Source organism: Cucurbita maxima, unplaced genomic scaffold, assembly GCF_002738345.1.
Source record: "Cucurbita maxima cultivar Rimu unplaced genomic scaffold, Cmax_1.0 Cma_Scf00004, whole genome shotgun sequence".
NCBI lineage: Eukaryota > Viridiplantae > Streptophyta > Magnoliopsida > Cucurbitales > Cucurbitaceae > Cucurbita > Cucurbita maxima.
The window spans coordinates 1298900-1323220 of NW_019272020.1; the positions used below are offsets into that span (position 1 = coordinate 1298900).

General features: G+C 35.5%; 2 protein-coding genes and 1 pseudogene across 6 annotated transcripts; 1 reads left to right on the forward strand and 2 right to left on the reverse strand.

Annotated features, from left to right (window-relative positions):
* Positions 1-739: 739 nt before the first annotated feature.
* On the reverse strand, positions 740-7680 carry LOC111477818. 4 transcript variants are annotated; one of them, XM_023121722.1, is made up of 7 exons: positions 7532-7679; positions 6177-6248; positions 4888-5044; positions 2469-3091; positions 1420-1644; positions 1290-1346; positions 740-1103 (listed from the first exon to the last, which is right to left on the reverse strand). In XM_023121722.1, exons 2-7 carry the CDS (start codon positions 6228-6230, stop codon positions 912-914), a joined length of 1308 nt encoding a protein of 435 aa, XP_022977490.1. In that variant the 5' UTR covers positions 6231-6248; positions 7532-7679; the 3' UTR covers positions 740-911. The 4 variants fall into 4 exon arrangements, with proteins under 4 accessions (XP_022977490.1, XP_022977493.1, XP_022977492.1 ...); XM_023121725.1 differs by having other exon boundaries at positions 842-1103; positions 2571-3091; positions 7532-7680; XM_023121724.1 differs by having other exon boundaries at positions 842-1103; positions 4891-5044.
* A 670-nt stretch (positions 7681-8350) lies between these two features.
* LOC111478403 (putative white-brown complex homolog protein 30) lies at positions 8351-19050 on the reverse strand. 2 transcript variants are annotated; one of them, XM_023122635.1, is made up of 14 exons: positions 18380-19050; positions 18220-18296; positions 17169-17447; positions 16517-16580; positions 16276-16422; positions 16033-16067; positions 13807-13880; positions 12456-13357; positions 11719-12015; positions 10942-11403; positions 10170-10318; positions 9574-9863; positions 9273-9406; positions 8351-8658 (listed from the first exon to the last, which is right to left on the reverse strand). In XM_023122635.1, exons 1-14 carry the CDS (start codon positions 18610-18612, stop codon positions 8502-8504), a joined length of 3300 nt encoding a protein of 1099 aa, XP_022978403.1. In that variant the 5' UTR covers positions 18613-19050; the 3' UTR covers positions 8351-8501. The 2 variants fall into 2 exon arrangements, with proteins under 2 accessions (XP_022978403.1, XP_022978404.1); XM_023122636.1 differs by lacking the exons at positions 8351-8658; positions 9273-9406 and having other exon boundaries at positions 9712-9880.
* A 1163-nt stretch (positions 19051-20213) lies between these two features.
* On the forward strand, positions 20214-23496 carry LOC111478398 (annotated as a pseudogene).
* Positions 23497-24321: the final 825 nt, after the last annotated feature.

Below are 24321 nucleotides of genomic sequence, written 5' to 3' on the forward strand. Positions count from 1 at the left end.
AGGGTGGAGCTTCGCAAGGAAATGACAATGGAAGTGGGTAACTATTGCAAATCTAGAAGGCTAATATGTACTATTTGATATAGCATATCAGAAGATCCTAGTTCTTTTTGCTCTAGCTGTTGATGTTCCTATGTTCCAAGGAGTAGGCAGAGTATGAGGGTAGAGGGAGGTGCGCTTTCCTCCAGTAATCATATACCTTCTGCTAGAAAATCCGAAGGACTAATAATGGTCATCCCTTAGTGTATACATGTCTATGTTTATGCATGTATCTATGAGAGAAACGACTATTAATAAGAAGACACTGATGCCAAACGATAGATACTGTAAACACAAATCCAGATAAGACATTACCTAGTATGGGGAAGAAACAAAATGATTTGAGAATAGAAAAAATACATCCCTGGCAAAGAATTAAAGTAATAATCAATTTGAAAAAGATTGAATAGTAAAACTACATACTTACCTCACCCATAAATGAGTTGGAGTTAGTACAAGACACGAGAGTGGTTGTTCTATGGAGATATTCGCTCGAGGGGTAAGCATATTTCTCCTCCACCCGAGAAATTACTACCGACTCGAACATGACTTCCTTTCCTCACTGCAACAGATTCTGAGAACCTCTGCCTTCTCAAGAATTAACAATTGGTATTAGAAAATGTACATGAAATATTTTATGATTTACCCAAATTAAAAAAAAAAAAAGAAAAAAAGATAAGGAAATGGAATCGATGATACTAGATTTCTCAGTTAATTAGCTCCGCGGCTTTTATTATGGAAGATTTTCTTCCCAGTTTCAAGTGCATATCACCGTTACAAAAGGATCAAAACAGAAACAGAGATCTTTTCATTGTAAGTACTATTTAGACTTCCACTTCATTGCAAAGGCATTTCTGCTGCTTCCAATGTAGATATCATTCATACTTCTTCCGCCCCCAATTAAATGACAACGAGTTACTTTCAATAAGATACATGGGAGGTGTAGCTTCTCTAACTGATTTTGGACTGCGCTCCTTCGGGTATGGATATATATTGGCCAACTCATAAACACGTTGGAGAAGGGACTTCGGCAGTGGACGTGAGGCATGTGGCTGCTTACATTCAGTCTGTATAATTGAAACAAAACCGTAACTAAATACTCTTTCACCCGACTTAAAGCATGCTAAAAATTTGCTTTGCATGCAGATTCATTGGAATTAGAAAATGGACAAAAAATCATTAAGAGGTTCATCTATGGCATGCACAGTTCACATTCACTAGAAAGGTGAAGCATAAAGAACAAAAACGCTCACCCCTTTACTGTTCTGTATGTTAACACAGCTAGCTTTCAAAAGATTCCGCCATTTGTCCTGAAGGGAAAACGAGATAACTAAAATTCATTGGATAAATGTGAAGTAATCAGAATAGTGTATGGATAAATACCCTGAGATCTATGGGCGTACGATGAGGAGAAGACGCAAATAGGTGCCTCTTTATACGAGTCCAGCGGCCAGTTCCATATTCAGCAATTCCATCAACCAATCGCATTACTTCAGTAAGGGTCCACATCTTCTGGTGCTTCCTCCTATCATACTTTTTACATATTTTGGCAGATGAATAAACATTTTTACACTCAGTTGCAGAAGGTTCGTCTTCAGACAGAAATCCCTGAAATGTAGAATGAAAGAACTTACAATTCTCAACTATAGCAGAACTTACAATTCTAAACTATAGCATAATTAGTTGCGTATATTTGGGGTCTCGAGCACAAACAAATATAATAGAGGAAAAAGACACAGAGGGTTGGGAGGGGGGAAGAAAAGCAACTGAATTATTACAGAGAAGAAATAAGGGTGAGCGGGAAGGAGTGGCAGAAGACCAGACAGTAAAAACTGCACATCAGAATAATGTATTTCACCAGCACCAGTGTATCAGGTCTGCAATGGCCCCAGATATAAACAAAAGAAAGTCCACGGTCAAAGGCAGTTGAGTCATCTTAAATTTACCACGAGTCTTAAAAGCTTTTAATTCCTATGATGAGATGAGTTCAATCATTTCTTGATGCACCACGTATTTGAGGTCAAACTATTTAGAAATCAATCAAAAGTTATAGTACCAACATTTTGCAATTCAAAATTTATATTCTGAGTGATGAATACTATCATCATCTGAATTATTACTAAAAAGGAAACAATCAAAGACGTGCCTATACATATACAACAAGATGTGCCTATACTGTCCATTTACAACTCACACGGGTGTACAAAATTGAATGTGTTTCAAAAAAAAAAAAAAGATAGGGCATCATGAATGACTTCAATAAAGTGACTTCAACTTTAAATCTAGAAAGACTTTGGGCCAAACCAAATGAACCACAAAAAAGAAAAAAAAAAAAAAAACAAATAATATATGGAAGGCAGATAAAACAGAGAAATTTCAATGATAATTATATTGGCAGGATGAACAGATATCAAGAGAGAAAACTCTCGTACTGAAACTGGTACGTGCTTCTCTGGATGTCTTCTCTGAGATCGAGACTGCACTGGAACAGACGTACCACAATGCAATTCATCTTTAGGGGTCAACATTTGTACCTGTCTAATGTGATTAGATTCCTCAGTAGATGTCACTTTCAGGTATTTATCTTTTGTAGGAGGTTTTCTCCTTCCCTTGTTATTTTCAGACTTCGAATCTGCAAATTCTTCTATGTATCTTCGAGTAGGCTTGCGCAATCTCCTCTCTCTTGAGCAACTGGCAAGTTTGCTTGCCACAATATCACCCTTTTCATCAGATATTTTCTCATTTTCAAGATAGTTTTCATTAGTATTGAACTTATGGATATTATTATTATCAAGTATCGTATTGCAGATGTTGCCTTCAAATGGTGTTGCACACCCACCTCTGGTCCTCAGACCAGAGAACAACTCATGAGTCAAACTCCTCTCAACAGGTGTATTGTTGAATTCAGCCTCCATTACCATTGTTGCTGACAATTCTGATATTTCAAAAGCATCAGTATCACTCCTGCTTGATCCCTGAGATTTACTCTCTGAACTTAGCTTTCCCAATTGTAATCCCCTATTCTGTCTGAAAGAATTTTCATCAACTTCGGCATCTGTGCTTTAAGAATACGTGATTAAAGATAAGGAAAAACAGGGATAAAGAAAGAGAGGGGAAACAGAGGCTTGAGATTATTGACTAGATATGAAATTTGTTAGCATACAACCACACAAGACTAACAAAAAATTATATATATATAATGAGAAGATAAACTTCACATGTATTTAGCAGATTGTTTATTGCATGGAATTCCCTAATTCATCGACATCATCCAGCAGTTGATCAAGATCTCTAAAATTCCATTTCACTTCAATCAATTAATGCATAAAGCTAACTCTGAATCTGAGTATTACATTTTTAAGTTTTTTTTTTTCTTTTTTGTATTTGTTTTCCCATCCGTTATATTAAATCAAGAGGAGGAATGGTAAAAAGGGGATGAGAAAACGCCTATGGAACCCATGGGTTTACATCAATCCTAATTGGCATAAATCAAATAAACGTCATAGTGAAAAAGAGGCTTTGGACAAAGTACTCCACAGAAAGTAAAGAATCTAACTAAATTCTGAAAAACATCCAAGCAAATGTGAGAGTTCTGGAATTCTTTCTTATTCCTCTCAGACCAAAGAAGAGCCTTAACAGGTTCTAACTTTCCCCCTCTAAAGGGTTTCTACAAAAGAGTGGAACCACAGCCATATGGCAGCTCAAAAAGGCCTGTTTGGCCAAAGTTACTTGGCGCCCCCTTCTAAAATAATAGTGTTTGGATGGTGTGGAAGTGTTTTCTTTGGGAGAAATCAAAACTACGTGGTTTTGATAGTATAAGGTGGGTGAGTTTGGAAAAATTGACTGGCAAGAAATTTTAAAAATAACTATAATTATAAATATCAAGAATAACCTTCTATTTCACCCCATTTCAACCCTAATTTCGGGAAAATTTGACACTACCTCTCCAACTTTATTTCTCTCTAATTTTTTTCTCTCCAACTTTTCTCCACAGAGTATTTTTGCACTCTCTAACTTTCTTTCTATCTAAAATTTTTTGTCCCTCCCTCCTTCCAACTTTTTTCTCCCAAAAATTTTATTTTCATTCCCTAAGGGGTTTAAATTGTAATGCTTAAAAGGTAGCTAGCGAACTTGCACTCCGACAACAAATGATTCAGATCTCTGTGTTGGCTCCTATAGAAAAATACATCATTGAGGGAAAAAGACAAAGGAAAATTGTCTTTGAAGAGAGTTTCAATGAGGAGGAGATCATTGTAGGATTCATAGGCAAATAACTTGGCCCTTAAAGGTCGAAAAGAGGAGAGAGTTTCAATGAGGAGGTCAAAAACTAAGAAACAATCATTTAGCACACCAACATCTATACTTTCCCTCGTCTAATTCTCAAAGGTTGAACCTCTCTACCACTTTAAGACATGATGAAATGATCAATTCACATGACATGAAAATATCATAAGATAGAAGCATACTCCAATTTAAGTTTATATTTGAGTCCCTGCTTGCTATTAGAATCCAATCCACCTTATAGGTAATAAAAGAAATTGGCCAGGATTAGATTGCTTACTGATGTAAAAAAACTATTGGAAAATAAATTAAAAATGTCTAAGCATGTTGAACTCAATAATTAGTATCACTTTTCTGGATTTGTCCACATATACAAGGAAAGGTTTCCAAAACATATTCACATCAGACCAATAAAGACCCTTTCTATATGTTGAGCTTATAGGGAAAATAGGATAAGACTACAGTTCGCCAACAAATGCTAAAACAAAAGAACATGGATGGAAGAAGCCCAGTGAGTAGAGTGCAAATTTGCACTAATAAAAGGATAAGGAATGGATCATAAGAGTTCACCGCCATTTGTTTGTATTTCGTAGCCAAAGTCACGAGAGAAATCTTGAACTCTCAAGCAATTTCCTAATTCATGGTCGCTTTTAGGCTCCACAAGAAAATGATCAACTTCATTTGATTCATTTAATGGTGCAGGAAGAAAAGATCCCTCCACTTTTACCTATGAAGAAAAAGTAGAAAATCGCCACAAGTCAGAAAGATAATATCTAGAGAAAAAAAAGTTAGGCTAAAATTGTGATTATGCAGAGAAGCATATCTTATTTTACAAACTAACAATTTAGAATTGATGAAAAATCACACCAAGATTAAAATAAGTAAAGTAAAGCAATTTAGAGAGGAGATATGTGTTGAAATGACTACTACTCTAATAGGAAACAAGAATCAAAATGGAATTCACAGAAAATAGTAGTGATATGAGATGAAAAACAAAAAGCGTTCCCAGACCTTCAAGACAGGCCTAGACTCTCCCGTAAACTACAAAACTAATGAAAAATTCCAAAATATAGTATTGAAATTAAGAAAGAAATGACAAGTTTTCAAAGCACTTCAAGAGGTATGAACTCTTCCACTAACTATATCCAAAATTGTTCTCCCAAGTTTCTAATTTCCTCTATTTATAACCACCTAAAGATTTCATGGCACATTTATACCTGCATATTCTTAATTTTATGGCATATTCATATCTGCATTCTCTCTCATATGTATTTATATTATGCTGTAAAAAGGTAATAGAACTGATAAGGCAAAAATTGATGAGGACTTACAAAGGTGCTCATATTATCTCTTTTAGATATTTAGAAAACAGAAACAAATCATTTATATGATGAAATGGGAGACAAAACAAGATTCTATCGGAAAATTATTACAAAGAACACCTCCATAGGTTAACAAGGGTAGATAGGCGAAGGTGTTGAAATTATCATGTTATCAAAATTTAGATATTTACACAATATGCCCATAATGATACATTGGAAGTTTGGAACCATGCATTATATTTGTTCCTCCATAATAAGAAAAACTCTCCAATATTAAGCAAAGGTGCGGACATTATCATGTTATCAAAGTTTAGATATTTACACAATATGAACCTGACGATACATTGGAAGTTTATAACCATGCATTTATTTGTCTTCCACATAATAAAAACTCTCCAATTATTTAGACTCAAATCATCAAAATCATTCACACATATCAATGTTGGAAGGATGAGGCAAGCAATATAAGGTATACATTCAAGGAGTGCACAACAGTTAGATGTATAAGTTACTTCTTGATAATAGAAAGCTTCTCACCCAATGATAATTCATATTTGTGAACTTCTGGCAGAAATGCACTTCTTGATCCATTTACTCTTAAGCTCAATCCTACATGTTCTGATACGGATTAGTAGCTCTAACACAAAAAAAAATAATAATAATAATAATAATAAAATAAAATAAAAAGGCATATCAACATAATTATTCTTGTGAACGAGAATCAACTACTGGGATAAAACACTTCATTGAAGTCTTCTACATCCTTGATGTAATACCATCAGAGATATTAAGTTGAAAAGGCACACTTCAAGTTCGTTCCTTTCAAAATGGTGTAACTCACAAGTTCCATTTGAAGAAGTTTCTCATCTTTTGGGTCAAACTTTCAGGTATGGGATGGAGACGTTCGCAACATACTCAGTAGCTACTATTCTTTCTAGTTCAACCATTATAGAGGGGAATCAAATCATCGACCTTTGAAATGGTAATAGATACTTTATCCACTCAACTATGTTCTAATTGGCGATCATTATCTAGCATTGATAAGGAATAAAATAAACTACAATTTACACTGCAACCAGTCACGCTCACGCCACATAACTAAAGATATAATCTTCCTATTCTTCTAGGTAACAAATGAACCACTCCTCTACTTAAATGACTGTGCTTTCACAATTACCATACAAAACATGTTGACTCACAACGTGCAATTTCACCTATTTAGCAATTGTGTTTAAAAGACTGACATTTTGAAGAATTTAAAACGTATCAACTTGTTATACTAAATCCACCGAGGTCATTAACAACGAAAATAAAGCAACATAATTAAAAAAAAAATCTACCTTTTTAAGTCTATATTATACATATCTCCTAAATATAAAGTATTCATATCCTAATTTCTGCGTTAGTCGCATAACCTTCAAAAGTCATGCAATGCAAAAGAAAATGACGACAAAACTAAAGATTGACCAAATTTCACATAAGATTCACAAAAGATTCACAAAAGAAAGAGTCTCGGACAGTGATTGGATACAGAAAGGGAAAAGATACAGTTCAGACAGAATAAAGCATCAAATTTTGAGTTCGGAGGTAGTGAAAATGAGATTTCGGAGTGTGGAAGTAAGAAAGGAACAAATAGCAGGTGGAATGCACGGAGCCAATCAGCACAGTCAATCTGACGCAATAGAAAATGGAAACAATACAGAAAGGAAGAACTTATGATCTTCACTTTCCTTCATCACCCGGAAGCCCAACAAACAGTAAATTTAAACTGACTACAAGTCGCCATTGAGTCCACTGAATCAAAGCTATCGATCAATAAGCTGGCAGAATCTAAAGCAGAAAGTAATAGAGAAACCAACAAATTCGAAATTCGCAGAGGAGAGGAGAAGTACCAGCAAGGAAGCTGAAGATCCGAGTTCAGCTTGATTAGAGGATTGGGGAGAGACGCGAGCGTTGCGTTCAGAGGTTCCAAACCGAAAAGAAAAAAATACAAATGCAATCCTTTTAAACCGCCAAAAGAGCGATGGCAGAGAGGTTAAGAGGAGAAATTAATTTATACGGCGTTTTTGCTCGCCGGATTCCAAACGTTTTCCGATCCCGTTTCTCTTACTCGATTTATACTCGTTTGAAATCCGGTACGAATACACGTGGATTTCGTTAGCAGTTTTACGGTTTGACACTTTGACTTGGTAACATAACGTTACCGTTTTGACGGCGTTGGGATGGTAGGGTGTAATTTAACCTGATAAGGTTACCGCGTCGTTTCCATTCCGTTGGACATTCCGATTTTCTTTTCTTTTCTTTTTTTCTCTCTCTCTTTTTTTTTTTTTTTTTTTTACATATCAAAATTTTAGATAAATGCATGCACAAAAAAAAAAAAAATAATAATAATAATAATTTATAAGACATCTCGATTTATTTTTTTCCCTCAATTTGTTAGAGAATTTTGAAATATATTTTTGAATAAAATTCTTTGGCTATTTGGAGAATTTTTATACTAAAATTTAAATTTAAAGAAGTAAATGATACATCCTAACTTTTTCATTCTCAGTCAGACATTCTAATAAAAAAAATTAAAATTAGAAACAAAATCTTTTAACCAAGACAAATTAATCATCCCTTCAATCCAACTTGGAGATGACAGAGTGTTTTAAAACCTTGAAAGATGAGTCCAAATGTAAGTTGGCTGCTGTATCGAGAAATGGGCATTAAGCTGCAACAAGTAATGCCATGTATATCTATGTTGAAGATTTGAATCTAATCTGTACAATGTACTAAAAATTTGGCCTTCAAGAGTTACTATAGGCTAAGAGATCCATGAATTACCATGGAAACTTGGCAAAATGAAAGAACTAACTAAGCTCATTTCTTTTGGAAGGTGATCATAAGAAAGAAAGCAGTGACACGGCTGACTACGCCAAACAAGATGAGCATCACTAAAGAACGATGCCAGTCATGAAGATCGTACCCATTTTCCATCAGTGAAGTACAGCGAGTTATCAGCCACACACCAGAATACCTGACAGGACATTAGACAGTCACAACACTTGTTTTTCAATTGATAATACAGCATAATTATTCCAATTAGAACCGTTTTATTTTAGCAAGAAATCTGGAACCAAGATCAAGGTCATGGTTCCATAAATAACTATTGATTCCAATTAGGTACAAAAGATAAAATAAAAAAGTGATTCTTCTCTGATTTCTGAACCAAATATTAAATATAAAGCTGTTTTTGCATATAACTAAGATTGAAACGATCGTTTCTTCAATTGATCTTGCAAAAATCATCAGGCAGAGGCTTGAAATTCCCGGCCCTCAAATCCATTTAGAAGTAAACTTATAGACCAATTAAAATTCTTTGAAGTCCCAAGATTTCTCAACCAACTGGTGATTTATATTACCAGTTTTCAAGAACAAATATTTAAATTCTAGCATTTGTTTTCAACATGGACATTGAATATTGTTCTAGTCACAATAACAATATTAACCGTGCATACATCTCGAATATTTATTACTAGTATTTTTGTTTGTCATATGCAAGCTGAAGTATGCTAAAATGATTGCATTCTAAGGAACATGCTATAGATTCTTATATTCTGGATAAAACGGGAGGAAGAGGATACAAATTACCTTTCTGCATTTGCGATGACAAAGCCTTCGAGTGCCCACTTAGGGTAGCATAAGTTTCCTAAATATTTGACTACTGGACTGTCTTTCTCTTGGTTCGCAATGAGGGTCAAAACTACAGGAAGAAGCACGGACCACTGCAAGAGGAAGTTAAGTAAGGAGAATCAACTTTTTGTCCTCAGACCAAATAATGAACACTAAATGTGACACCCAAGACAGGGAGGACTATTGCTCGAAAAAGGTAAAAATGCTGCAATCTTAATTTTCATGTCATAAGTTAGCATTGTAAATTATGAGTATGTACCAATTGGGCAGGAGCCGGTTGAAGGTAGATGGCAAATGCGTAGGCCATTCCAGTCACACAGTACACTAGACAAACTAAAACGATATAGTTATCTGAAAAAGATGATCTTGGATTATTGAAGAAATAAAACATAGACAGATAAAACAGCGGCTTGATGATTGTATTGAAAAGGTCAAGTGTGTCTTTAGCGAGAAAATGCGCCAGACTGCTAATCCCTGATGCACTCTCTCTCCAGTACTGTAATTTGTCAAGGGAAAACGATCTCAATGCTGCAATCTTGCATAGGAGGGCTGCAAAAAGAGTAGGGCTGCAAATAAGCAAATAGCATATGACATAAGACATATAGTGGGATGAACTTCAGACTGTCGGTAATCAAGCATATAGACTATGCAGTGTCTGAATTGTGTTCGTGGAGAAGTTACTATTGTCATGGCGTATAATCAAGTGATCCAAACTATTATTGAATATATGTTTTAAAAAAACCTACAGGTGTATGTTTGATGCAAGACATCACCACTTTCATTGGTGCAGTAATCAAGATAAACAGTAAATTAAAGGCATTATACAAGCTATTTACTTCACGCATGGCAACTCACAGATAGCAATGACGGTGAAAGTATAGCCAAGGGAATCAAATGTTTCATCATTCACTTTAGCAAGAGTTCCTAAACAGGCTCCAGCAAGTAATAACATCAAGTAATCAGTCAACTGAATTTTAGCTTCTCGTAGTCGCTGCTTGGTCACCCTGACAAAACGAGAAAAACCATGTACAAAACGATTATTATTATTTAAGAGAGAAAAAAAAAACAAACACACACACAATCATAAAGATGCCTACAGTTGCAAACTATTCAATAAGCCAGACCAATGGCAAAGTTACAAGCACAAAATTGAAATTTGCCTGTACACTTCCACAGTTGTCAATGTTTCACTAAATTAATTTAGTGCATGTTTGCTAATGATTTTAAGTGTTTTTACCCCAAGTAATTTAACTATAATTACTTTAATAATTTTTTTTAATTATAAATCATTTTAATGGTTGGTTTCATGCTTATAAAAGTGATTTCTGATTAATGCATTTTTATGAGAGAGAAAAATATTAAAGAGGAAAGGATATAAAAGTTTAAGAGAGAAAAATTTACGGCCATATAGGGACAAAAGAGTTTTGTGGGCGAGAAAAAATTTAAAAAGAGGGATGGGATAAAAAAAAATAGAGAGGCATAAGAAGTGGGCTAAATTTTTCAATATTCAATGTGTTGAATGATATTTAGATTTAATTAAAAAGTGGTCTTTAATTGTTTTGAAAGAATGGCATATCCTTGTCAACCAGCATAGTTCAAGTAATTAAGACAGATTTATAATTTTTACCTTCCAATGAAATACCTAAACTGCCTGGCTAAACCAGGTGTTCTTCGATTAGATAGATCCTTATGACTTAAGAAGTGATCATGCTGCATTTCAACATTAGACTTCACGTCCTGCCTTACATTGCCAGCAAAAGATGGTTCTCCAGCATCATCTTTAGTATTTTGTCCATGTGTTGAGTCGCTTGCAGCTGTATCAATATCACATAATTTCAGCATGTCTGGAGGTACTGGATACCCATTATGAAGCATCCACCGGACAGGAAGTTGTTCGTGAGTAACTCCTTTCGGCTTTTCCAGACCCTCAAGAATGTCAATGAAATGGTCCGGCGGATTAACACGGTCTGGCACTGTGATCCCTATACCAGCGAAGTACTCTTCAACTTTCTTTACAGGTCCATGATACGCAGTAAGCCCACCCTTGGCGAGAAGGACCAAATCATCAAACATCTTAAACAACGAATAGCTGACTCCAAAAAAATGAAAATGAGTTTATTTATGACTGCAGAACCAAATAAGGCAAAGTAAAAGTAATAAAAAATTAGAAGAGCCCATTCGGAGAGAGGGGAATTGTCTATGAATTACCAATGATTTCAAGGTTTTGATGCCAATGTGTGTGTGCGTGTGTGTATATAAATGTGTGTGCTAAAGTCAGGTATAAATAATCGACGGTCCAAAAAATAATTATGTTCATATATATTTTAAGGAGTATTGAACAAGTATCGTGAGGAATGGCAGTCTAAAGTTCCACATAATGTTGGTGAAAGGATGCTATACATACCTAGGCTGGTGAAGTACCATGCAGATGTTCACACCTTCAAGGGCTTCCCGCCGAAGTGAACGAAGAAGTAACTGAGAAGATGCACTGTCTAGACCAGTGGTAGGCTCATCCAGGATCAATAAGGAAGGTTCCATGACCATTTCAAGCCCAACGTTAACTCGTTTCCTTTGACCTCCAGAGATTCCTCTTTTCTCCACAGTTCCAACAAGCGAATCTCTCACTGCTTGTAATCCCAAGGACTCAATAACTCTTTCTACCACAAGAACTTTATCAGGTTTTGGCATGTCAGCTGACAATCTACGAAGTCAAACAATCCATCAATATGGAACAAACAATATTTAACCAAAATATTCCCATTTTTTGCTTTAACAGACCCAACCCACTGGTGTAAATTCTAAATTTTTGTAGAGGTAAAAGGTTAGGATTGACAATTATCGCAATATCCTCTGACTTGACCATCGCCAGTTAGAATTTTACAGTATCTTTTTTCTGAAACAAGAATTTTACAGTCAAATTACACGCAGCATGCAACCAAGAGCAAAGTGGAAATTAGTGTTGGTTTCAAAATGGTGATAAAATTTACATGTATAAAATCCAAAAATTTTAAAAAAGGTAAGTTGAGGATAATTAGCATCCAAGCAAGTCTAGTCACCATTCACGTTATGTCGCAGTATAAGAATGTGATTTGATATTTAGGTAAAGAGTGGTGAAGTTCTGAATAAAGAAAATTGGCATACCTGCACCTAGCACTAAATCGGAGGTTCTCCTCAACCGTCAAATTTCCATGCACTATATCATCTTGAGGTACATAACCTATAATTTTCTTATATGAATAGATGGACTCGGGTTTTCCATTTATAAGAACTAAACCAGTCATAATGCACCCAGTTGACTTCCCTGCCAAAGCCGTTAGAAATGTTGTTTTCCCTGCCCCTGATGGACCCATGACTGCTGTAACCCGACCTGGCATAAGCTTCCCTGTGACACACCTCATTATATGCTTGTTTTTCCCCTTCAATGTCAGAGTAAGATCTTTGAAAGCTATTTCAATCACAGGCCTAGTCTTAATTTCAGTATCAGTGGCCATCGAAATCACTCCTGAGAAAGTCAAGTTTTTGGCTTGCTGTTGCATTGCTTTCTCCTTCTCTAGCTGACCATAAGCATACTTAAAAATTTGACTGTGAGTAATTATATTTTGTTTGCTTTTTGGTGCATGCTTTTTGATATTCTTATCTCCAATCTGCAAGTTAAATCCTTCGTTGCTATTTGGATTATTATCAATGGACTGCAACATTTTTGTAAGGTTATTATCTTTTCTCTTTCCTTTTGATGTAGCAGACTGTTGCTCTGATGCACCTGAACTGCCTGGATGTACAGGTGGTAATTGACCCAAACCTTTCGACTGATCTGTCTGCTTCAATGATTTTTTACGAGAAAATTTCTGTGACAATTGTTCTTGCAATCCTGTTGCATGCTTTTTGGCAACATCTTTTGCAGATTTCCACCTTTCACGGGCTTGTGCTGTTTCTCGAACATGTCTTGCAGCAGCTTCCCTTCGTTTTGCCAACCTCCTTTCCCGTGTAGTAAGAACTTGGTCAGAACAATTATAAATGATCAGCAGTATAGTACTTAATGCAACCTACAAAGATGTGAGCAATATCAATATACATTGTTGACAGCAAAGAAGCAATCCAATAACCTACCATACTAAAAGTAATTTCTATTAAATAAGCAGAAGAACATTCAGAATAAGAGGCTTTTGACAATGCATAAAATGGTTTCACAAATGTATACGTTAGTTATTCATTTTATGCCAAGAAGCGTCCAATCTATGACTACACCAAAAATTCTGCAAATAGAATGATCATGAATGAAAAGTCATTGAACACGACTGAAAGAAGGGTTATTAGAGTGCAATTTGACAAACTTGCATAGTTCTAATCTTAGAAGAAAATTAGTATGACATCCAGAATCATAAATGAGAACGACATCTACCTATCCAGCCAAAATAGCCTGTATCGAATCAAGATTTGATGTCAGCTATCATTCCAAAACATATGCAAGAGGGAAAAGAATAGAGTTACTTACAATGAGCATGACCCCATAGGCATGTATATTTTGGTTTGCAGTATGTGGATTGCAGGTTGCCAACTGGAAGCATGCTGCAAAACCATTACTAAAAATAATTTATTGTAATCGGGTGAATGTTGAACTCCTTATACGATTACAAGGTAATTTAAGATTTCTCAAATAAAAACTACGGAAAAATTAAGGAATGAGTTTGGAAAAAAGTCAGATAGTCATTCAATATTTTCTTCAAATTTATGCAAAGGTTACAAGTCGGGCCAACCTATATTTATTCATGTATAACATTGTTATGTCAAATTCTCGAGGTGGTACCTAGAACTTGTAAATGGATTAAACAGATTTTGAAAATCCAAAAGCCTCCTAATGAGAACTTTTGAATTCTTACTTCGTGGGAAATGGGTTTCTAAAAAGAAAGTTTGCTAATCATGGATCATTTTATTTTCCATAAACAAGTTACTCGAGAAAAGCACAATAAATCCTTGACAATGAAATTTAAATATGGAGCAGGAAAGGAAAATATTATTATCCGGACTAGTTTCTATAGTATTTTATCCTTGGATAGTACTTCCAGAATTTCTTGAATATAATTCTTCATTCTAATCATGTATCCTCACATAGTCTTAGTTGGCTCTTCGCAATTGTTGAACGTAAATAATATATTATTATGATCATTATGTTTCCCACCTATATTCTTATATCTCCCAATTTTGTGCCTGATTTTCTCCCATGACCTTCACCAGTCATTGCTGGAAAATAAGGCAACATCATCGCTGAGCACATTGATTGAAACACATTAAGTAAAGTGGGTAGACAAAGTGCGGGTGCACATCTGTGATTCGGTTCAACTTGTTAGCCTAACCACGTCTCAAGTTTTAGTGAGTAGAAACTTTTATGCCACATTTTTTACAATTCTAGTCGAGTAAAATCTTTGGTCAGACATACCCTGAAACCGAAGGTCAAATCCATTTTTGGATCACTTTTTCCCTCTTTCTCCCCTTTTGCTAAAATTTTCTATCTTTTACATCTCTCTCAATTTTGTTAATTCTATTTGCCTCGATATCCTCTGTCCAGTTAATATCTAAGCTAAGTGCATTACCTCAAACCATATGGCATCCATTGTTCTGTATTACCAAAATCAACCGTTCCAAAACAAAATTCTGAAGGGTGAATACGTGATGAAAGATGAAAACCATCAAATCCTAACTGAGCTTTCCTTCTTACCAGACAGCTTATCAAATTGTGATCCAGCCCTAGTTAAAACACCTTCTCCAAATGATATGTCACCAACTAAATGTCAATGATGTACAACAGTACTAAAATCCAGAAAAACATGCAGAACCCTCACTTTTATAGAAATATAAAGTCAAACACCAACTATGACCCAGTATGTTGACTGCCAACCACTCTAAAATCCCTTTCATCAACTTTATGATGTCTTGTCCACTGTTAACAGAAGTGCACTTGATAACCAAGACATTTTGCAACAAAACCTCTAACATCATGTAAGCAAGCATAAGTAAAAGTAGAAGAAGGAATTTATACGAATGAGCAATTGCCTAAATACTCTAATTTCATAATAGCCTTCGGAGATGTTAGATAGGCATTCCCTTCTACCCCATTTTATTCATCATGATGGACAATGTCCCTTGCGCACTCATACTTAGAAATAAGGGAAAAGTGGTCGATCTCAATGGTCTTCAATTCATTTAATCTATATCCTTGTTCAAATTGTTGAAAGCCACTTTCTGTATAGGCTTTTTTTCGACTTGATCTTATATTTCTTTACTTCCCTTTACTCTCTTAAGGCTTAGATTGGTGCATGCTCCAAACCAAAATAGGAAAGGGTTTGAAGCCCTTTTTCTTTGGAAGAGAAGTAAGCCCCTGGAATACTTCGTAAATCCTTTGTATTATTCTCTTTCAATAGTAATAAAGATCAACATCATCAGAAATTTCCATTTCAAATTCTACTTCCCATCAACTTCATCCCTTTACTTTTACAATTATATTTCTCCCGTGTCATACACCATATTTAAAGAAGGTCATCTCATCCTAGATATTATTGAACTTCCATTACAAATAACCCAAAATAAATGTTATGCAAATAGATAGAACTAAAAGGACTCGCATACTTCAACAGAATTAGCTTACTATATAGAATTTAATACCATTTCAATTTTCAAGTTGATAACAAATGGCATGCCATGAGAATTAACTTGCACGACTTACGTTGTTCAGAAGTAGAACCCATCCTGCAGTAATGCCTAACACAGAAGTAAGAACATGGATTAGAACACCGACACTGTGAGAATGACAGCAAATATCACATACTAATGTAAACTAGGTACTAGGAAGAAAGTAATTATCACATACTAATGTGAAATAAAATAATTAGCAGTTCATGTAGGCCCTTGAAGAAATCAAGATGAGATACATGACAAACAGTGCGAGTACACAGATGAGGATTAATACCCACTACTGCAAGTAACTGTACTTGTTGTAGTAGGGCAGTATGATCCAGGTGAACAAAAAATTTCACTGCTGCTTCGAACGTCGGCCCATAAATCTGCTCCTCCACATGTATGATTAGGTTGTCCGGGAGGTATCTGGTAACTATACCTACAGATCATATCACAAAGTTCAGAGACATAGGCACAACATAAAATTTAGTAATTTAAGTGGAAAATGACTTTGACAAGGGGTATGAACTTACGGATCACATATTCCAGTTGTCTTATTCAGTTTTGCAAAAGGACAATAAGATCCTAACGGGCAAGCTTCATTTGATTTTTTGGGAAAAAAGAAAGTGAACATGTTAGGTGAATGTTCAAATATTTCATTCAAGACTTTCAGACCAGCTAAATAAATCAAATTATAAATGTCGGGAAAGAGCTTGAACATTAAATTATAACTAATAAACAACAAACTGTCAGAAATATTGAGTACAAAGTACGCTAAGGTATCGTCCTGGTTAGGGAAACACAAAGTAAACAAATTTACTGTTTGAATCCTTTTAAAGCATAAACCACACTTTAACTACGTAATCCATAATGAATCATCAAAAATACTGGCAAACTCTTGAAAATTAAGTAACAACTTATAAACAATAAACTACGAAAAATATTTAGTCCAGAGTACATCAAGTTAGCTTCCTGGTTAGGGAAATACAATGTAAACGCAGTTTTAGCTCAAAGTATTTTATATGCTTGTTAACAAAATTTTGTTTTCGTAGAAAGCATTCTACACCTTATGGTTTGTATTTAATTGATTCCCAAATACAGAAGTACTCTTTTAAGCAAGTGAGATTTCATCAAGTTCAGAATGAGGGCAGAAAATAACAAGAGATTATTTAATCACATACTTACGTATCATGCATGTAAGACCTTGAGGGCAAAAGAAACCCTCACAACAAGATTGACAATCCTCCGTTCTAGAAGGAAACTTTGTACTTTTAAGGTCAACCTTGTCTTTTCCAACACTGCAACTCCAACCTGGTTCACATCCAGAAACCCACGATGTTAAATTGCAGTTCTTGTTAGGTTTTATGTAAGTGTACGTGATCCCTGAATCTGGCCCCCTCGCTCTGAAACTACTGAAGAAGAATCTAAGCTCAGCTGCAGTACACAGTCGTGTTGTAAGATCTCCTGTTAAGAAATTAATAGGGAGGAAAAGTTGTAAGACGTAAAAAAATGTTAATAACTGAGCAATGAAGATAGAAAAGAAAGATGATAAAAATGAATGCAACCAATTCAACTAGCTCAACTCTTTTTCATTTGAATGTATAATGAGGCCGTGGAGATACATAAACAGACAGCCACTGACATCTAAAAAGGAGGATATGTCATCTACATTCTAGTGTAATAACAATTACTCTACTTATTTCTTGATTTTGAGTTTGTAGGTAAAATAGATAGCAGTGAAAGCACTAGAGCATTATCCCCCAAAACGATTCAACCTATGTCGCATTTGGTCGTTGCATTTTTGTTCAATTTTTAATTTTGGCTCTAACAATTGATATCTAGTTGTATGCTCACCTCTGTTAAAATTTTCTCTTTTTCTAGGGTTGTATTATATGGACCCCTATAGTCCCATATTTTGTAATTCTTGAACTTTTTTTTTTTTTCTTATACGATGAAGATCATTCAAATAAGTAAGAATGCCATATCTGTGGAAAAAGGAATTACAGATCAAGAAAGACACATTGACTACACCAGAATGGATACAAATTTCTTTCGTTATCCTAATTTTAAAGAACCAGGTCGATCACCCCTCAACCAACACATCTTCGTGCAGTTCCTCTCACCTCGAAGACTAAAATGACATTAGATGATACGATCAAAGATTAAAAATATAGTGTTTAGCCTATAACCTTCATATCGATTAAAGAGAATAAAAACTTTACTTATAATACTATACCTTTTGTCTTCTTAATACACTTAGTTAAGAAATCGATGTTATCCTGATAATTGAATGCACCATTCCAATCGGAATCCCTGGTAGAAAGCAAGGAGCTATCAAGATAAGAACATGAATACAACAAATAGTAAGTAGCAAACTATGTCACATGAATACGCACAAATCTTTTACACAGAACCCCCAATTTGTACCAATGTCCTTGCTTATAATGCGTGTCATATTCGTGAGCCGACCATTAACTATCTGTGTGACCGAAGAAAGTAAGGCCGGGTCACCCTTCTGACGGTAATCATCTTCATCCTCACAACGGATAGTCGGAAATCGACTTAGAACAATGACTATAAACAACAAAATATGAGATAGACAGCATCCGGTTATCTTCTTTACATGCATTTCCTAGTGCTTAAAATTCCCCAATATAAGTTCGCATAGAAAGCTAAAATTGCGATGATTCAAAACCATGGCAATGTAACGGATACTCCCTTTAGGTATCCATCGCAATCAGCAACGCTGAGCTAAGAGGAGATTCCGAGTAATTGATAGTCGTACGATCACGACGATAAAGGTGAAGAACAAAAAAAAAGTGCGATTACACATGTATAAGAAAGAGGCCCATAGTCTTCGAGTTGAGAAAATATAGAATGAATCCAAAGGTATCTGTAAATGCAATCGGGTTGAAGAAGAAGCTATGGAAGTTGGAACTCCAATGGAGGTGGAGAAATCGGGAAGACCTGCTGAAACTGGGTCAAGGGAGGCCATGGAAGTTCCAAAGGAAGTCCTGATTTGGGGATGAAGAAATGGCGGGGAGGAATGGGTGGCTAAATTGATGGAGAGAATAAACTCCGCGAGAATTTGAGAAGAGTGAAATTCTTTAATGATTTTGTTGATGCAATGTGGCGCGAGATGATCAATCGCTAGTTGGACCACTATAACCGTCAAATACCGGTTCAACCACTCCGGCTTCACCCGACCGGGTTGTTTTTAAGTTACAAAAGGAGGCTTTCACTTTCACTACTTAATTTTCAAATTTATCCCAAAAAAATTATAAACTTTTAATTTTATATTTAATAAATTCACGTTTTTACTTAAAATTCATTTTTAATATTTTATTTGACGTTTTTTAAATTTAGAAACTTACACAAATTTAAAAAAGTTTTAAAATTTAATAACTTACTCTAAAAGTTGATAAATTAAATTTATAATTTAAACTATTATTTTAGAATAGTTTTACTCTATAATTTTTTCATAGCTCAATTATATAAAATAAATTCAATTTAAATTTTCAAATTTCAATATTTCTCAATTATGTTTCAATCCCTTCCATGAACGTTGAACTCAATTTATCATAAACTTATATCACAATTATGAAGCTCGAGTAAATGAGAGATATATAAATGAATTGAGATTGTATGTGAATGAGAACGAGCCTAAGGATAAGATGACTAAACTAGACTTGAAAGAATTGAAAAACACTACTCATACCAACAAGGTACGTCTTTTTTTTTCGGTGGTTCAATCATATAAATTTCATGATTAAACATATTTTGTGAGAAATTTTTATATTGAATAATTTATTGAGAATTTTCTTTAACATGCACGTGAGTGATGAAAATTGCTAAAAAGACTTGAATTAGTTTGGAAAGATAGTTTTCAGTTATAAAGAAATTACTGATAGATAACGTAATTATGTAGCTAAAAATGTCAGACAATAATATATTTATTGGTTGCTACAGTTATTATTTACCAATTATTTAGATATAATAAATTTTCACAATTATGAATTAATTATTTAAATTAATAATTTTTCATATTTATGAATATATCTTACGTTTTCTAATTTCAATAATTACACGACGACAACGGAAGATATGTTAGAAATTGAATCGTGTTCATAATGGCCGCCGAGTATAGCACGAGTTGCAGAGTGCCAATCCGTGTTCATATTTACTCCATAAATGCCGAAGAGGCAAGAAAATATTTATCTGCGGGTCGGTGAAGCAGTTACCTGTCTCCTTCCGCGGCTTTAATTCATGTTCTGTAGGACCCCATTCACAGCCATGGCGGGCCCTAAGAATTGCTGCCGATTCCCAGTGATTTCATTCCACGAATCTCATTCATTGACTTCTTCCACTGTTTTCCAGTTCACCATTTCGATTTTCTGCCCTTCTTGCTTCTCGTCGTCAATTTCACACTGCCGTTCTTCACTCCTTAATCAACATCACTCTTCTGTTAATTCTACTTACCGAGTCAAGCATTTGTGCTTAAATCCTTATTTTATACCCTAGACTCAATATATTAGATTGCCTGTTCGTTAATCTCGATTCGTTAGCTGACCAGACCGATTGACTTCAGCTGCCGTGTGAAGACTCTTGAGGTTCACCGGGTCGTCTCCTATCCTTCCACCGATTTCTACGTTTTTTGGGCCTTTTTCTTCTTGAATTTTCTTTCAGAATTCTCTAAGGAAGTTGGGATTCATGGTTCCTGCAATCTTGTGAAAAGCGTAATAGGTTTGGATTATCTGATTCTGATCCCTTTTTTGTTCCTTTTGCTTTTCTTAGATTAAAGTTACTAATCTGGGATGCTGCTCTCTTTTTGAATATCTTTTCATGCTGTTCTGTTTAAACGCGTTTCCCTTTTTGCTACAACAGTGGGCCGATTACGATGTAGGACTAAGAGAAGTGGTTGTTTTCTTAATTGATTAATTGATCATTTCTAGGATGATGAATTGGGTTGTCATTATGAAGAAAAGAAACTAGAAGATCTGGGATTCTGTATACTCCATTTTCTTCTTTAATGGAAGAGTTATGGACAATTCTTCCAAGGCTTGGCATGGATAATTTATCACTTTGTTACATTATCTTTTTTAGGTCAATGAACTTCAATCTTTTCCTTTGACTGATTTGGTATAGTTGAACATTGATGTCCATGTTTTCTCTCCTACGCTTAGATTGGTTGTTGAAGAGTCAATGTGCTGGTCATTTCAGGAGACATGAGTTGGTTTTGCTCATTTTGTAATGGTGACAAAAGGGATAAACCAGTGAACTCAAACACGACACCAGATTTGTCCACCAACTCGACAAATACCGATGTTGAAGTTGGGAGATTTGGGTCGGAATTTACTTCGCAAAACGTCTCGAACAGTAGCTCAGAATCTTCAAGAAGAAATTACGTACTCAGCATGTCTGAAAGAGCTAGCAACCTCAGAGTTTTTACCGTGCCTGATCTCAAATCAGCTACTAAGAATTTCAGTCGAACTTGTATGGTTGGAGAAGGTGGTTTTGGATGCGTTTATAGAGGGTCGATCAAGAGTGCAGACAATCCATCGCAAAAAGTTGAAGTGGCTGTCAAACAGCTTGGTAAAAGGGGATTGCAGGCAAGCTTTCTGCCTCCTGATATTAACTAGCAAGCTCTTTTTTAGTTTTTTATGAGAGTTTTTAGGCCAACTTAATTTTACTTTTTCGTTGATTTCATTTGAGAATGTCTTGCTGAGCAAAGTACATTAGCAGTTCCATAGAAGATAAAGGTGAGGGTGTGCTGTTTTCTAGAGGGTTTTTTTTTTTTTTTTTTTTTTTTTTTTTTTTTTTTTTTTTTTTTTTTTGTTTCCTTCCATACTTTCATGGGTGATGAGAATATATTTTTGTACCCATTTGCATTTCTTACTAGTATTTAACTTATACGTGACGATTGTCGTTACCGAATGCATCATGTATGGCTTTCATGCATCATATCTGCAAAAGTATCTTCTAAACTCAAATGTTATATGGCAAACAGCTACAAACTATTTTTGAACTTATTACAGAAAATATGCTAATGAATTTTCATACTATAATCTTCATCATCGCGATATCCATTTTTTCCTGATCACCAGAAATCATCCAAGGATTAGTAGTTTGCATATTAAGGTTCTTCCTTCTTATTGGCAGGGTCATAAGGAGTGGGTGACAGAAGTGAATTTTCTTGGATTTGTTGAACATCAAAACCTTGTTAAATTGGTAGGCTACTGTGCCGATGATGATGAACGAGGAATACAGCGTCTACTCGTTTACGAGTTTTTGGCCAATGGAAGTGTGTCGGACCATTTATCAGGTCGAGCAGAGAAAACTCTTTCCTGGGCCATGAGATTAAGAATTGCCCGAGATGCTGCTTGCGGACTAACATATCTACATGAAGAATTAGATGTTCAGGTACTTTTCTTCCTTTGTGTAAGCAACTTTTCCCAGCTTTTTGGTACATGTATCTTTATTCCTTGAAGATTTAGCAGATAATCTTCCGGGATTTCAAATCTTCAAACATTCTTCTGGACGAGCAATGGAATGCAAAGCTGTCGGACTTCGGGCTCGCCAGGTTAGGACCTCCAGAAGGGTTTACTCATGTCTCCACGGCGGTAAGCTCGATCAGTACCACCCACTTTACTTAAGATCAATCGAACATTGCTCAATTCAGGCCTGAACACCAAACAAACTCACGTGCACACACATACATAACAATCTGACAGTTTTCTCCAAATGAACTTCGTCGTTCCCGGAATCCATCAATCTTTTTATGCTATATTCATCTAATGTCTCGAACACACATCACAGGTGGTCTTAATAGGATTGTCATTGTAGAGTTCAGCTCTGGTTTTTGAGTTGCTATATTGAACAGGGTTATCTCAAGGTCTTAACACAGATTTTAAGATATACTAATTCCAAACGACAAGAAACATGCATGATGCTGTAGTTCTTTTTAGAACTTCTTATGTTTTTTTGGAACTCAGTAAATATGACAACAATGCATGTCAGATTGTCGGAACAATGGGATATGCAGCTCCTGAGTATATCCAGACTGGACATCTCACATCCAAGACCGACGTATGGAGTTACGGGGTCTTCCTTTATGAACTCCTAACGGGTAGGGCCCCAATAGACCAAAACCGTCCCAAGAGTGAGCAGAAGCTTTTAGGATGGGTGAAGCCATATCTGACAGACATAAAGAAGTTCCAGTTAATACTGGATCCAAGGCTGAAGGGGAAATCACACATCAAATCTGCGTATAAGCTGTCAAGCGTAGCAAACCGTTGCCTCGTTCGAAATCCAAAGAATCGTCCAAAGATGAGCGATATTTTGGAAATGGTCAGTGGGATTGCAGACGCTTGGGCAGAAACAGGGAACTCTCAAACACCCTTGGAAAGTTGTACACCCTCAAACACTCCCAAGGTCGCCCAATCAAGGAATGACAGTAAAACCATAGATTCTCAACATAGCGAAAATGGTTGGTTTCGGTGTCTACGAGTGACTTGAAGAAGCTTTCGAGGACGTGCTGATTGAAGTAACAGCTGATGAGCATGGCCAATCGATTTCGGGTGTGAGGTAACTCGATGATATCCTGTAACATATGCTTCCGTGTTGTGCAAATAGAATTAGCTAACACGGCCGATTTTCCATACACTATATCCGGAAAACTGTCTTCTTCTTAACAAGTTGATGAGTATACCATAATTGTTACTGAACTTGGTAGCAGTGAAGGGATCTTATTGTTTTAGTCAAAGATAGTCGGCCTGCTCTTTCTTGGCTTTTGCAGAACTCCATACAAGGCATGTGATACTCAAAGGCTGACTCGTTATGAGCATTCATATTTATTTGACATTACAATATACGTCATTTTTGCAGTATTTGGGAGTTGGTTGACATGAATCTTAAGTTTTCTTTTGAAGTCCCTTTTCTTGTTGCTGGTTTAGCTTTGTTAGATTTTTCATAGCTCTAGTCTCTAGTTTTCCACATAAAGCAAGTGATCCATCAAATTTGTCAAACGTTAGACTTTCTATAGCTCTAGCCTCTAGATTTCTACATAGCGCAAACGACCCATCAAATTTGTCAAACTTTAGATTTCCACATAATGGAGTGAAGCAAGGTGGCTCGATATCATTGCTAAAAGATCTACATATAAAATTATAATTAGATATGTTATTAAAATCTTCTATTAACACATCCCCATGAAGTCTAAACAAAAACCAACATTATAGTGAACCAAACTTTTGGACGAACACGACTCTTCACAATGGTATGATATTGTCCACTTTGAGAATAAGCTCTCATGGCTTTGCTCCACAATGGTATGATTCAT

What these genes read in the sequence shown, in the direction of transcription:
- LOC111477818 (XM_023121722.1), bottom strand. Translation starts at nt 6,230, where the DNA reads ATGGATCAAGAAGTGCATTTCTGCCAGAAGTTCACAAATATGAATTAT. An exon ending in CAAATATGAATTATCATTGG is followed by an intron (nt 5,045 to 6,176) that starts GTGAGAAGCTTT and finishes TTTTCTTCATAG; the next exon opens with GTAAAAGTGGAGGGATCTTT. An exon ending in AGAAGCACGTACCAGTTTCA is followed by an intron (nt 1,645 to 2,468) that starts GTACGAGAGTTT and finishes TCTACATTTCAG; the next exon opens with GGATTTCTGTCTGAAGACGA.
- LOC111478403 (XM_023122635.1), bottom strand. Translation starts at nt 18,612, where the DNA reads ATGCATGTAAAGAAGATAACCGGATGCTGTCTATCTCATATTTTGTTG. An exon ending in ACAACTGGAATATGTGATCC is followed by an intron (nt 16,423 to 16,516) that starts GTAAGTTCATAC and finishes TATGATCTGTAG; the next exon opens with GTATAGTTACCAGATACCTC. An exon ending in GTCATCGCAAATGCAGAAAG is followed by an intron (nt 8,659 to 9,272) that starts GTAATTTGTATC and finishes ATGTCCTGTCAG; the next exon opens with GTATTCTGGTGTGTGGCTGA.